This window comes from Trichomycterus rosablanca, chromosome 8 (assembly GCF_030014385.1).
Source record: "Trichomycterus rosablanca isolate fTriRos1 chromosome 8, fTriRos1.hap1, whole genome shotgun sequence".
Taxonomy (NCBI): Eukaryota; Metazoa; Chordata; class Actinopteri; order Siluriformes; family Trichomycteridae; genus Trichomycterus; species Trichomycterus rosablanca.
In genome coordinates this window covers 28,667,085-28,682,786 of record NC_085995.1, presented here as the reverse complement: position 1 = coordinate 28,682,786, position 15,702 = coordinate 28,667,085, and the positions used below count along the sequence as shown (strand labels likewise).

The 15,702-nt window shown below is 38.5% G+C and overlaps 1 protein-coding gene across 1 annotated transcript in view; it reads left to right on the top strand.

Moving 5' to 3' along the window:
* fstl5 (follistatin-like 5) overlaps window positions 1–15,702 on the top strand; it is a 267,906-nt gene that overhangs the window by 218,989 nt on the left and 33,215 nt on the right. Inside the window, exons 9-10 of the mRNA XM_063000647.1 lie at window positions 1,114–1,275; window positions 3,389–3,523. Of these exons, the coding sequence (XP_062856717.1) occupies window positions 1,114–1,275; window positions 3,389–3,523 (297 nt within the window). The remainder of the gene's footprint in view (window positions 1–1,113; window positions 1,276–3,388; window positions 3,524–15,702) is intronic.

Below are 15,702 nucleotides of genomic sequence, written 5' to 3'. Positions count from 1 at the left end.
GGTATTTGGACACCACTTCTAGCTATTGACATTATATGTTTTGGCTAACAGGTGATTAAAATTAATGCTTTTAACTATGTGGCAACAGTTTGGGTTCTCCACAAAGCCCTGACCTTTGGGATGTAATAAAACGTTGATTGCAGACCAGGCATTGTCATTCAACTAAGGTACTGTACCTGAGCTCACAAATTCTATATTAGCTTTCCACAAGACTTTGGAAATTTGTGCCTATTTAGTTATCATAGAAGAGTAATAATAAAAAAAATAATATCCCATAATACTAGACATGTAATTCATGGACAGGTGATTAAATACTTTGAGCCATATAGTGCACATTAATATCACAGATGAAGTAAAACCTACATTTGCTTTTAAAACAAAGTTAATTAGGCACTCAGGTGGCACCGCGGTAAAACAACTCGTTTGTTCGAAAATTAGCTCTGCCATCCAAAAACAATTGACTGTTTTTCATACAGGGTGGGAGCCCGATAGTGACCTCACAACTGATGCAATTACGACCTCTGTTGGCTGATTGATGGTGCCTGTCGATAGATAATGAGTATTAGGGTGTGTCTCTCCATACACAAAGCTGATCCACATATGAACTTGCCTTGAAAAGATGCAGTCGCTACTGCACACGTGTTGGAGGGGGCGTGTGTCAGTCTCGCTCTACATAATCAGGGCGAGAATCGGCATTAGTAAAGAGAGAGCATAATGCAGATGGGTAATTGGATACGCTAAAACAGGGTCGCAATCATTCACCATGCAAGTCATGTTAGTCATAATATGAATTGTAGGAATAATAAGTGAATAATATGAATGGTTATTGGCTTATGGATGTTCACAACCAGTTCTAAGCCATTCGTTTAATACAAATAGCATTCTTAGCAAAAACAGCTATTTTGATTGTAATTTAGGCTCCACATTTTGTGATTTTACTTCTCGTACTCTTTACCCAGGAACCGTACGATGTCTTATCCAAAATTTTTAATCAACATACCCAGAAAATTGATTTTACTTTGTGTTTACACTGAAACCTTTAGTTTAGTGTGATTAGTTAAGTGTGAAAACGGCTTCTGTCATGTTTTCTTAATTTATCTTCCTCTTCCTCAGTTCCACCTGTTATCCGGGTGTATCCAGAGAGCCAGGCACGGGAACCTGGGGTCACTGCCAGTTTGAGGTGCCATGCCGAGGGTATTCCTGATCCACAGCTCTCCTGGCTGAAGAATGGCATGGACATTTCTACTAAACTCTCCAAACAACTCACACTACAAGGTAAACAAGCATGTGCGGTGCCTTCTGTCCAGATCTGTGCTCATTAATAGATTCATTCTTGCCTTAATGATCCTTAGACTTTGTTTTATTTTTTCAGTTGATCGGCTGTTTATAATGATAAAAAGATACGTTATTTTACATTAAAAAAAATAAAATTTCTTACTTAACAATATGATTTGATGAGCAAGTTTATATGTGGCATAAGCTAGTTTTGCAACTGAATGGAATATGACAGTGACTTTTTACTGCTTTAATTAAAATATTAAAATAAAGAGTAATATACAGTTCTTAATATAATAATGCAAATAAAAATAGATATTTGTTTAAATATTACAAATCCAAATCAGAAAAAGTTGGAACAGTATGGAAAACGTAAATAAAATAAAATTACAGTGTTCCTTACATTTACTTTGACTTTTATTTGATTGCAGACAGTTTAAACCCAAGATATTTCATGTTCTGTCTGGTCAACTTCATTTCATTTGTCAATAAACATCCATTCCTGCATTTCAGGTTTGCAACACATTCCAAAAAAAAAAATTTGGGACAAGGCAATTTAGGGCTAGTAATGAGGTGAAAAAACTAAATAACAATGTAATTCCAAACAGGTGATGTCAACAGGTGATTGAAAATCATGGTTTGGTACAAAAGCAGCATCCAGGAAAGACTGAGTCAACAAATGCATGAGAAAATGTTTACAAACAATTTACCTCAAAGAAAGATTGGAAGGAATTTGCATATTTCTCCTCTACAGTGCATAATATCATTAAATGGTTCAAGGAATCGGGAGGAATTTCAGTGCATAAAGGCCAAGGGTGCAAGCTTAAGCTGAACGCCCGTGATCTTCGATCCCTCAGACGGCACTGCATCAGGAACCTCCACTCAACAATATCTGATATAACCACATGGGTGAGGGATGACTTTGGCAAACCTTTGTCAAGCACTACGGAGTGCAATACGGAGTTACGGATGTACAAATGCCACTTAAAACTTTAAAGAAGCCTTATGTTAACCATGTCCAGAAGTGGCGTCGACTTCTCTGGGCTCAGAGGCATCTAGGATGGACCATCACACAGTGGAAACGTGTATTGTGGTCAGATGAATCAGCATTCCAGGTCTTTTTTGGAAAAATGGACGCCGTGTGCTCAGGACCAAAGATAAAAAGAACCATCCAGACTGTTATCAGGAACAAGTCCAAAAGCCAGGGTCTGTCATGGTATGGGGTTGTGTCAGTGCCCTTGGCAAAAGTAATTTACACTTCTGTGATGGAACATTAACGCAGAAAAGTACATTGAGATCTTAGAGCAACACATGCTGCCTTCAAGACGTCATCTTTTCCAGGGACGTCCATGCATTTTTCAACAAGACAATGCAAACCACATGCTGCACACATTACAAAGGCATGGCTGTGGGAGAAGAGGGGTACGGGTACTGGACTGGCCTGCCTGCAGTCCTGATCTGTCTCCAATAGAGAATGTGTGAAGAATTGTGAAGTGGAAAATGCGACAACAAGGGTTGTACATACATAGATAAAGACTTACTATGATGCTATATGTCAATGTCACAGCCTTGCTGAGAATGGTCCTACAGTAGCAATAATCTTTTTATTTATTAATAAAGTAGAGTGAGCCAACAAATTGTGCTACAGATTAGCTACAGTATGCACTTTATTTGTAGGTGTAGCACAATGTCAAGCAGATTTTTGCCCAGATGCTGTTGAATTGATACTGTAAATGTTTCAAGCTATAACACTGTTTATTGAGCTCCTGCTTATTTGTAGTGCTTTGATGAGAGTTAGTATGTGATATGTTTTTATAGGATCTAGATCTTTTTCTTAAGCCAAGAAGAACTCTTCCCAATAGGGCTGTAATCAACAAACAGTCCTCCTCCACTAAGTCATCCATTCAAACCGAACTGGATGTGACAACCTGGAAACAAGCTAAATTTCTCAGCTGCTGTCAAAAACACACTCACACTTCCATTAGAGTTGGATTTGCTCCAACTCTACAAGTGCAAGTGGTTCAAGGGAGTCTTTTAGAGAGAATATATTTTCCTAACATTGTATTTTTTCAGGTAGTTTTAACATTCATTTCTGTCTGCTGTATTTTCTCAGCTAATGGGAGCGAGGTGCACATCAGTAACGTTCACTTTGAGGACACTGGTGCGTACACCTGCATCGCCCGTAATGAAGCTGGAGTGGATGAGGACATCTCATCTCTTTTTGTGGAGGATTCTGCACGCAAGACATGTATGTTTAAGTTATGCTTAGTCATGCTAAGTGCTTCCATAATCTTACTGTTGTAAAATTATACTTTTACAGTAGTGATTCACTATTTATTAATCTACCTGTGCATGAATTGTTTTTGAGCTTCATAATAATAATAGTAAAAGTAATAATAATAGTTAAACAAGAACTCACCCCAGTGGACGAAAATGATCTTTTTTGAGGCAAACATGAGGTATTCACAGCAAGCAGATTGGTAATAGTTACTTAGTATTTATGCCTCAGTTTTAATGGTTATGATTATTAAATGTAGTAGTTCATAAAGTCATACAGTTGCAGGATAATTTTGTGAAGCCTTTGCAATTATACAAATATAGCTGAAGACATACTATGGTGCTCTACACTCATCAGCCATAACATTAAAATGACCTCCTTGTTTCTACACTCACTGTCCATTTTATCAGCTCCACTTACCATATATATTGTATAGAAGCACTTTGTAGTTCTACAATTACTGACTGTAGTACATCTGTTTCTCTACCACCACAGAGCAGGTATTGTTTTGGTGGTGGATGATTCTCAGCAGTGCAGTGACACTGACATGGTGGTGGTGTGTTAGTGTGTGTTGTGCTGGTATGAGTGGATCAGACACAGCAGCGCTGCTGGAGTTTTTAAATACCGTGTCCACTCACTGTCCACTCTATTAGACACTCCTACCTAGTTGGTCCAACATGTAGATGTAAAGTCAGAGACGATCGCTCATCTATTACTGCTGTTTGAGCTGGTCATCTTCTAGACCTTCATCAGTGGTCACAGGATGCTGCCCACAGGGCGCTGCTGGCTGGATATTTTTGTGGTTGGTTGACTATTCTCAGTCCAGCAGTGACAGTGAGGTGCTTAAAAACTCCATCAGCATTGCTGTGTCTTATCCACTCATACCAGCACAACACACACTAACACACCACCACCATGTCATTGTCACTCTAGTGATGAGAATGACCCACCACCCAAATAATACCTGCTCTGTGGTGGTTGGGGGTTCTGACCATTGAAGAACAGCATGAAAACAGGCTAACAAAGCATGTAGAGAAATATATGAACTACAGTCAGTAATTGTAGAACTACAAAGTGCTCCTATATGGTAAGTAGAGCTGATAAAATGGACAGAGAGTTTAGAAACAGGAGGTGGTTTTAATGTTATGGCTGATCGGTGTATGTTAATGTCACAGCCTTGCTGAGAATAGTCCTACAGATGGTCCTACAGAAGCAATAATCTTTTGTATTAATAAAGTAGAGCGAGTCGACAAATTGTGCATAGCAACAGATTAGCTACAGTATGCACTTTATTTGTAGGTGTATACTGAAAATGTATCAAGCTATAACAGTAGTTTTTGAGCTCCTGGTTATTTGTAATAGCAGATTTGTAATAGTTACTTAATATCAATGCCTCAGTTGTTATGGTTATGATTATTAATTGTAGTATTTCATAAAGCACATGTCAAACTCAAATCTGGCCCGCCACATCATTTTATCTGGCCCGCGAGAGCTTAAAAAGCATATGATTGTCTTAAAATACACTGTAAAATCGTACATAAACTGCATCTCCCACAATGCATGCCGAATTTGTGACCCACAAAGTGACTGAATCCCGCCACTAGATGGCAGTGTTTCCACGGCAGCATTTAACTGAGGCAATTTTCCAACAAGTGATGTTGAGAAATATTTACAAATAATTCCAAAATGTACAAGAAGAGAAAATTGAAGCACAAGTTTGTGCTTCAAGAATGTCTCTTGTGTTATGAGGCCGTGTCTGTGGTAAAGGAGTACAATATAAATTTATGATATACATTATAAATATACAGTATAAATTTGGCATTTTGACACCAAACACAGAATTTACCCTCCAAGAAAAACAACAAAGGGCAGACTGCAATCACAGCAGGATACGTTACAATCGGCCCTTTGAGGGCCACTATAATGCAGATGTGGCCCTTAGTGTAAAAGAGTTTGACACCCCTGTTACAAAGACATACAGTTGATTTTTTGTGAAGCCATTTCAATTAATAGAATAGTCATTATAGTAGACAAAGACTTTCTGCCTAAACTACACTATAAGACAGATGGTATTTGGACACCAATCCTAATTACTGAGCTCAGGAGTTTCATCCACACCCACTGCGAACATGTGGATTTAATCAACTATATGAAATAAATGATATGCTTCCAATTTTTCATCACTGTTAGCTGTTTAAACATGGCTCTGCCCCTGTGCAAAATAAAGTTTGGTGTGGAGGAACTCCAGTGGCCTGCACAGAGCGCTGACCTCAACCCTCTTGTAATAATTGGAATGTGTTTTGTGTATTTTGCATTTTCTTGCCAAAATTCATTGCCTGACCTCACAACTCACAATGTTCTTTTGACTGACCAACTGTGGAAAGCTTTTTAAGAGAATTAGAGGCTGTTATTATTTCAGTGGTCAAGGTTTTTGAACTGAATGTCTAACAAGCTCATGGTCATGTGGAGAGCTGGGCGGTATGACCAAAAATTTGCATCACAGTATTTTTAAGATTCTGACAGATCACGGTATGTTTATTTATTTTTATTTTTTTTTTTTTTTTACTGGGACTTTTTATATGTCTGTGGCTTATTCTACTGTCATAAGTACATAGCATATAAAAGTTTTAATTTTACCATGTATATAATGAAGGTTGTGAGTACTATAAGCTTTGCTTGGCCCCACAAAATGACACAATATGCACATGAAACAGTTGCAATAAATCTTTTTTTTTATTGTTTATTTAACATTTAAGTATTGTACAATTACTCTTAGCTCTCCCTTTAACGAATAAAACAATGTTTAAACAGTGGACGACTTATATATCTCTGATTTTAGTTTGCTTCTAATGTTGAAATAGTGACTAACATGAAGTATTTTCGCCCTGTAAGACATACCTAGAATCCAGTGTTTTAATTTAGTGATGGGAATTCCGTCTCTTTTTAGAGAACCGGTTCTTTTGGCTCGGCTCACTAAAAAGAGCCGGCTCTTTCGGCTCCCAAGTGGCTCCTTAGATTTTTTTGTTGCTTAAATTAATTTATTACCAAATTACATGTAAAATTAATTACTAATGTAAAAACATTGTATCAAATGTTTATTGTTTAAATGGCTTTATTTATATACTCAACATGGAACAGAGTGCTACAACAATAAATTATAAAATGCAAAAACAAAGACCCATCTCAATTAGACAAAAATATCTGATTGTGTATATTACTTGTAAATTTGCATCTAGAGTGAAACAACACAACATCAACAAAGCATCACATAACAAATTATAAATGAAAATGTGCAAAGCAAAAAGAAAAGCAGCATCCAAAAACCAAGGACCTCATCTTTGAGGGGTTGATCCGGTGTCTCCTTTCTGTTGTGATCTGCCCTGTTTTGGAAAAGATTCTCTCTGAGGGGACAGATGTTGCTACAATACACAGTCTATGTGCCATCACATGTATAAGATGTGGGTAGACTGAACACTTGGTCTCCCACCAGCTCAGTGGGTCTGCACTTCTCTGTAAAAGAGGCTTCTCGTGTCCAAATTTTACTATGTTTCCTGTCACTCATTTTCCTCACCTTTCCAGCGTGAAATGTCTGGCTATGTAAAGTGCCGAGTTCTCACTATCTCTCTCTCTCTCTCTCTCCTGTTCGTGTGCTCACTGTGTGTGTGTGTGTCTGTAACCCCTCCCCTCCTGCTCAGTGTAAACACACAAACGCCACTACGCACCTTGACCAATCACGTGCGGCTTTAATAGAAAAAAAAAACGGAAAAAAAAAACGGAAAAAAAAAAAAAAAAAAAAAAAAAAAAAAAAAAAAAAACGAATCGGATCCCGTCGTTCACTTTAAAGAGCCGGCTTTTAGAGCAGGCTCGTTCGCGACCGACCCATCACTATTTTAATTATTTCTCTAAAAGCTTCTTTCTCGACTGTCTATAGAGGAATCATGTGCTTGCAAGTGGATTGTTACTGCATTCATAATGTCATTGTTTGCAACAGCCGTGGCTCTACAAACCATACAGTACAGTAGTGTTTTAGTCTGTTCTAAACTGCAGACACGCCTCATTTCTTTTAGTGCATATTTGGTCTTCCTCTCTTCATCTTCCATCTGTTTTTGTTTATTTTTTTTCACTGCCATGCTAACGTGAACTGGCTAACTACTTAATCTGCACAGCGCTTCATAGTGTTTTTAGCGGCGAACAATATTATATGATCTGCTGCCTTTTGAAGTCTACAGCTGTTGTATTGGCTATGTTATGGTATGGCGGTATATGAATAATCCATACCTTAAAAACGGTATACTGAATGTACCGTCATACCTCCCAGCCCTAGTCATGGGTTTTGCATAAATAAATCATTACTGCTTTTTCCATAAATAAACATTGTTCTTTTTTTATATCAAAATGATCAATAACATAACTAAGCAGTGGTGTCTCAGTGGTTAAGGTACTGGGCTGGTAATCGGATGGTTGTTGGTTCATGCCCTATCACCACCACTTTTGGTCACCTGAGCAAAACCTTTAACAATTAATTATTTGCATTTAATTGGCTTTAATTGTAGGTCATGTCATGTCACTACACCGTGATTACTTTGCGACGGTTGGCTGCACAGATGGCTTAGCATTCTTTAATGCCCTCTGTCTCATGCTGCTTGTAGCAGACTAGCTCCTGATAATACAATCCATGTCATGATGTTGTCAATCCAGCTTATGTTTGTCATTTTAACTGCCCTTAATGTTGTCATGTGTTCAATGTTCCTCATCAAATGCCCAAAGTAACATAACTTAAGGGCCTTAATGTGGTCCAGTAGCTCATTTTATGTTCTGGCCATCTGTTAAACTTGCTTAGGGTCATCATTTTCCTTTATGAGGTTTTTAGCAGTTTGCACTTGTTTTCAAAAGCCTGGGTGTGTCTTTATTCTTATTTTTTTCAATATCCAGGCTTTACATCAATATGAGACTACTAGCCTCTATACAGACTCCTAAGTAGTTGGACCAGGTGCAAGAAAAACCCCATCTCAAGCATGGTTATCCATAATTGGTCATGCTGTACCATGTGAAATGCCTTTGTAAAATCAATGAAACATAAATATAGTGGCTGGTACCTTTCGCTTGGTTGATTCATGATGATTCAATGGTTTGTGATCTAATCCCATGTGCCTTGTCTTGGTCTAAATCCAGCTTTTTCCTGGGCAATCTCGTTTCAAGATTACTCACAACAGAGTCTTGATAGCTTGTGAGACCAGTTCAGTGGTCCTACATTCACCTTTCTTGAACAGTGGAATGAAGATTGATTGTGTTCACACTTCCCTGCAGACCTTGTGCAGTTCAGAGTCATTACTTCAACCGCCATGCTTTCTGGACCACATGCTTTTTATTTATCCAGTTCAATCATGGTACACTTGATCTCCTCCTTTAGTGGTGCTTGTTCCCTTTTTTCCTAAGTTTTCCTCCCAATCTAGTCATATCCAATTACCCAATTACATTATGCTTCCTCTTTACTGATGTTGACTTCCACTCTGACTGAGGAGAGCCGTGACTAACACACGCCCCCTCCGACAAGAGAGCAGTAGCCGACTGCATCTTTTCCATCTGCATGAGGCGAGTTCATATGTGGGTCAGCTTTGTGTACGGAGAGACACACCCTGATCCCATTATCCCTCGTCCCTGTGCAAACACCATCAATCAGCCAGGAGAGGTTGTAATTGCATCAGCTGAGGTTCGAACCGACGAGTTTGAGATGTCATCTCTGGTGTGCTAGCGTGTTTTACTGCTGCGCCAACTAAGCGCCCCTTGTTCCCTTTCTTGAACATTAATCTGTATGTTCTCCTCTTCACCATTGTACAGTTGTTCATGGTAATCTCTTCACCTTTGACAAGATTTTTTGACAACATTTTTGTTTTTCATGGCTGTAGTTCAGGGCTGGATTGATTTGGCTGAGCTTCTGAAATTTACATTAAAGTTTTCTGTATTCATCTGAGGACTTTTTTTTTGCTTCACGCTTTTGTCAAGTGTTACTGAAAATCCAGTTCTTGCATTTGTTGTAGTTATTTTGTACTATTTTTTTAGCCGCGTTCAGCATTACATGATTCATCTGCTGCTACAGTCTGTCTGGTGTGAGTGGTTCCTCAAGTATCTCTAGCTCATTAAATCTTTTGGAAACCTCCACTTGTTATTGCTGCTTGAATTGACCATTTCTGAGTTTTTCAAGGTCTAACCAGTGGCATCCTGATTTGCTTCCTTTTAAATCTGAGCTTCCTTGTCAAAATTAGAGCTGCAGCTATCGATTATCCTTGTATTTGAGTATTCTATCGATTAATCCAGCGATTAATCGAGTAATTGGATAAGAATTTGCTTTTGCTTTAATAAAGAGCAAAAATAAATTCATATAAGATTAAATAAGACGTGTTTTTTAAAACAAACTGCACATTTTTATTCCTTGCATACAGTACAGTTTAAAGAGAACATTTTTGAAATGCAAAAACAAATACATTAAAAAAAAAATCAAATTACTTTTAAAATGTATACAGGCAACCTAAAACTAAAGCATAAACAATAATACATAAGCATAAGCCTCTAATTTGTGCAACTTTCAGAACTAAAAGTTTCAGCTACAGCTCATAGAACATAAAGCTTTAATATTTTGTTGGGAGGCTTTGTGGCATTTGTAGGAGACCAAAAAAATTCTGTCAGCATTGTATCTGTCAGATGAGGTAGATTTGGTGTTTGTGTGCGTGTACATGTGTGTTTGCCTAAGTCTTCAAAAATGCATGTGGTGGTTTTTCCAGCTTAAAATGATCTAAAACTTTGTGTGGTTTTCTCTGTCCAGTCTCCTCTGTTCACCCCTCGCTATTTTCTCTTTCTTTCTCCATTTTGCAGTCCGTGCTATCAAATCTCGGCTATGTCCTAAATCGCATACTTTCATACTGAACAGTACGCGGGAGCGGCGAGCATGTCCAAATACGTAGTATTCATTAAACTGTACGCGAAAAGTACCCGGTTTAAGTTCTATTTAAGTATGAGATTTCATAATTACAATCTGCACTGAGGTATTGAAGTGCATTATTAACCGACTGTTGGATGCAGTCACTCTAAGTTCTGGTGTCTTGAATTGGACTACTCCAGGTGTATCTGTTCCCGTTGCGTAGGCAGAACAAGGTGTTAATGATAACCAACCCATGTTCAGCACAGACATCTATTATTGTCTGACCCCTGTCGTTTCTCACACCACATTTTCCTAGACTTCAATGTCTTCTGCATCTTCTCAGATTCTTGCATTGAAATCACTGGTGATCACAAGTAGGTTCTTCTTGTAGAATCTCTTCATCTTGTTTGCCAGCAGTTGGTACGTAACGATGGATAATAGTCATAACTCTGGGCTCTGTGGCAAATGTAGCTGATAAGACTCTGTTACTCACTGAGATGTAGAATGTTAGGCATGTAGTAATGTTTGTGAACCCAGATAGCCCTCATTGTTTGAGAACAGCATTGTGTCTATCCAACATCTTAAAGTGTCCAGTGTCTAACCAAAAATCCTGATGTTCAGTCTTTATAATTCACTACCAGACATTAATAACTTGCCAAGTAAATTAAGACCCCAAACATTTTGACACAAAGTCTGTTTAGCTTGTGAGTCTCTGCATTTTCTCTGTATCTTTTATCTCTGTTGCAATCTTTAATGATCCAGTAGTGAACTTTTCAATGTCCAACCTGTTTCTTACAGAGGATACCGCATACCACCCACCAAATGTAAAATATGCACCATTTGGCACCCAGGTGGCACAGTGGGATATTCCGCTAGCACACCAGAGATAATTGAACTTCTTGGTTTGAAACACGGCGTTGCCACCGGTTGGCTGTGTGCCATCTAGAGGGCATAATTGGCAGTGCCTGCAGCGGAAGACAAATTGACACATAATTGGTGGGTTGATAATAAAGCCTGCAGAGCTCAAAATAATCAGTAATATTAAAGTAAGTAGTGATCCAGGGATAGAATGATCTTTTAGATATTTAGCAATGCAGGTGGGATTTGTTGTTCACACACTAGTTGAAAGGTTGGCATGCTGGGCTGTTGGGAGATGTAGTCCAGAGACAGAATTCAAAAGGTTGGATACTGTGGTTTGAGACAATGTGAGGGCTGTAGAGTAACCTGGCAATGCTCTGTACAGATAGATAATGGGGTTCAGATGTGGGTCACTATCCTGAGATGTGTGTGCAGACTCATCTGCATCAGTAATGCATGAAAAAGCATTTTCCATATAAACTTTGGCTTTGAAACACTCTTGAGTTTTTGCTCTTTGATCTTTTGATGGAGGTCCTCCACCTCCAACTGCTTCTTTCTCTTGGCTTTGCTTTTTATTTCAGTTAATGCTGGTGAATTTCTCCCTTGCAATGATGAAAATTTTCATTCAGTGCATTAGACATTAGGCAATTTAATTCATTATTTTAATACCTTAAATTAAAAGCCTGTTTTTGAGTGAATATTCGACATCCATGCAGCATAGAAGCAAATGTCAGTTAAGACGGTGGTAATTAGGGAGCAGGGTTTTTTGTTCTTGCACGACAAGTGACTACAATCATTTACTCCTGAGAGGAGTTTAGTAATACCAATGTCTAACATAATAATATATATATATATACTGTATATGCAACTTTATAATAGTCAAAACCACAAACTTATGATGCTTTGTTCTGGGTTTCTTTTTTTATGAGGACTCGTTACCAGAAATAGAATCATTGGTGTGACTAAATTATTCTCATCTTTTAAAAAGAACAATATGTTGTTGTTGTAACTTAAAGAGAAAGAAATCCATGCTTCTATGCAGCGAAACAAACATTACTTATTCAAAAGCCAAACACAACAGCTGTTGTTGAAAAAGTAATATAATGCCAAGCAAAGGTACAATCCAGAGAGACAGAAACAAACCAGACAATCTTATAAATATAAACTAAATAATACAATATAATATACATCGATCAGCCATAACATTAAAACCACCTCCTTGTTTCTACACTCACTGTCCATTTTATCAGCTCCACTTACCATATAGAAGTACTTTGTAGTTCTACAATTACTGACTGTAGTCCATCTGTTTCACTGCATGCTTTGTTAGCCCCCTTTTATGCTGTTCTTTAATGGTCAGGACTCTCCCAGGACCACCACAGAGCAGGTATTATTTGGGTGGTGGATCATTTTCAGCACTGACATGGTGGTGGTGTGTTAGTGTGTGTTGTGCTGGTATGAGTGGATAAGACACAGCAGCGCTGATGAAGTTTTTAAACACCTCACTGTCACTGCTGGACTGAGAATAGTCCACCAACCAAAAATCCAGCCAACAGCGCCCCGTGGGCAGCATCCTGTGACCACTTATGAAGGTCTAGAAGATGACCAACTCAAACAGCAGCAATAGATGAGCGATCGTCTCTGACTTTACATCTACAAGGTGGACCAACTAGGTAGGAGTGTCTGTTAAAGTGAACAGTGATTGGACTCCAGCAGCGCTGCTGTGTCTGATCCACTCATGCCAGCACCACACACACTAACACACCACCACCATGTCATTTTCACTGCAGTGCTGAGAATGATCCACCATCCAAATAATACCTGCTCTGTAGTGGTCCTGGGAGAGTCCTGACCATTGAAGAACAGCATGAAAGGGGGCTAACAAAGCATGCAGAGAAACAGATGGACTACAGTCAGTAATTGTAGAACTACAAAGTGCTTCTATATGGTAAGTGGAGCTGGTAAAATGGACAGTGAGTGTAGAAACAAGGAGGTGGTCATAATGTTATGAGAGAGAGCACTGTCACCTCACAAGCGGTCTGGGTCCTGGGAGTTTTCTCAAGGAGCTCTAATTTCTTCCCACAGTCTAAAGACATGCAGTCACGTTTATTGGAGATACTTAAATTGCCCCTAGGTATGAGTGTGTATGTGAATGTGTGTTTGTCCTGTGATGGACTGGCTACCTGTAGAGGTGTTTACTGCCTTTTGCCCAGTGAATCGGACCCACTGCATCCCTAAATAGAATAAAGCGGCAGTAAAACATCCAACATGTTTTGGCTGGGCTTAGTGTTTCTGTCAGGCTCAGTGTGTGACAGCGGTAAAGGCCAAATAATAGTGTGCATAAAAATTCTGACTGTAAACCCAGAGCCAGAGAGGAAATCAATGCTGAGAGCTAGACACAACTAGCATACTGACCCGAACTGTTTAACTGATGTCTAGTACATAAATATCAATTGTGAGTAATGTGATCTCAGCATGACACTGCCACAATGAATATTTGTCACAATTGATCATTTTGAACCATTAAACAAAACATATAAAGGAAACATGAGTTACTGGTTAACTGGTAAGCCAATTTTGACAGTTGAATACACCCATGTTTTTATTAGCCTTTTTTTAAAGGGACAACATATTAATTTAAGTAACGAAGAGTAAGTTTTTTTAAAGCGTATATTGGGATGAGAAATCATACAGGGGCTTTTATGAAAATATTAAAGCACTGATGTTTAACTTGATAAGTAGTTGTTTTCATGGCGACTGCTTACCTTTAAAAGTAAGGTTTAGATTTATGTGCTACATTATACCTGGCTGAAAAACTAAACTGTCAAAATTGCCTTACCAGGCACTCCGGTGGTGCAGTGGTAAAACACGCTTGCACACCAGAGCTGACATTAGATCTTGTCTGCTATCCGACTGGGCTGGGTGCCTACACGAACGATGGTGGGCTATTGTTCATACAAGGGGGGAGCCTGACAGGGAGCTTCTCATAACTTTAGCAATTACGACTTCTGCTGGCTGATTGATGGCGCCTGCACAGAGTCGAGGAATAATGCATTGATCAGAGTGTTTCTCTCAGTAAAAAAAACAAAGCTGATCCGCATATGAACTGGCCTCATGCAGGTGAAAAGATGTAGTCGGCTACTGCACACGTGTTGGAGGGGGCGTGTGTTAGTCTCAGCTCTCCTCAGTCAGGGCGGGGATCGGCATCAGTAGAGAGGAAGCGTAATGCAATATCAGGTAATTGGATGCGCTAAAGTCGGGAGAAAAAGGGGAGAAAATGCCAAAATAATCCTACTAGTTATATTTGTTTCATTGATTAAATAACTAAGGGAACTAATTTAAGGCAAGGCAAGTTTATTTGTATAGCACCTTTCATACACAGTGGCAATTCATAGTGCTTTATGTAAGGAAAAAAAATTTAAGCATTAAAACATTCCTGAGATCTAGAACCTCAGAAAGACTTCTTGCAAACATTTAGATACAATTAAGAGAACATGAAATTAAAACAAGAGAGATAAAAAATTAAGAACATGAAAAATGAATATATAGAAAATATAGTGAAACATCAAGGCTAAAGAGTAGTACTAATAGAGTGCAAAAATGTAGAGCTCAATCATAGGCACAAGAAAAAAGAAAAGTTTTTAACCTGGATTTAAAAATGTCTACATTTGAGGAACATCGAATATCTCCTGACGGTCTGTCTAATTTACACCAAGATGCTTTCGAAAATGCAATCTCATAAACAACTAAAACCATGTTAGACACTATATGTTGTTATTATACAAATTTCCTTTACATAATATGTTTTGTTTAATTATTTAAATTATTCATTGTGACAAATATTCATTGTGGCAGTGTCATGCTGAGAGCACGTTACCTACAATTGATATTTATGTACTAGACATCAGTTAAACAGTTCAGGTCAGTATGCTAGTTGTGTGTCTAGCTCACATCATTGATTTCCTCTCTGGCTCTGGGTTTACAGTCAGAATTTTTATGCACACTATTATTTGGCCTTTACCGCTGTCACACACTGAGCCTGACAAAACACATTAAGCCCGGCCAAAACATGTTGGATGTGCCTGTGTTTGTTGTCCACTAGTACACTGGCATGCTGGAAGAGATAAAAATTACCTATGAAAAATTTCACCTAACTTAAATGTCTTTGGATTGTGGGATAAAATTGGAGCTCCCAGAGGAAACCAATGCAGACACTGGGAGAGCATGCAAACTCGGAAAGGACCCAGTCCATTCAAGCTGTAAAATGAACCTGTACTTAACACTTACTTACAGTTATTTAGCAGACCCTTTCATTTAAAGCAACTTACTACACACAGCATTCAAAACAGCTGAATGTACAGTTATAATTTATTAT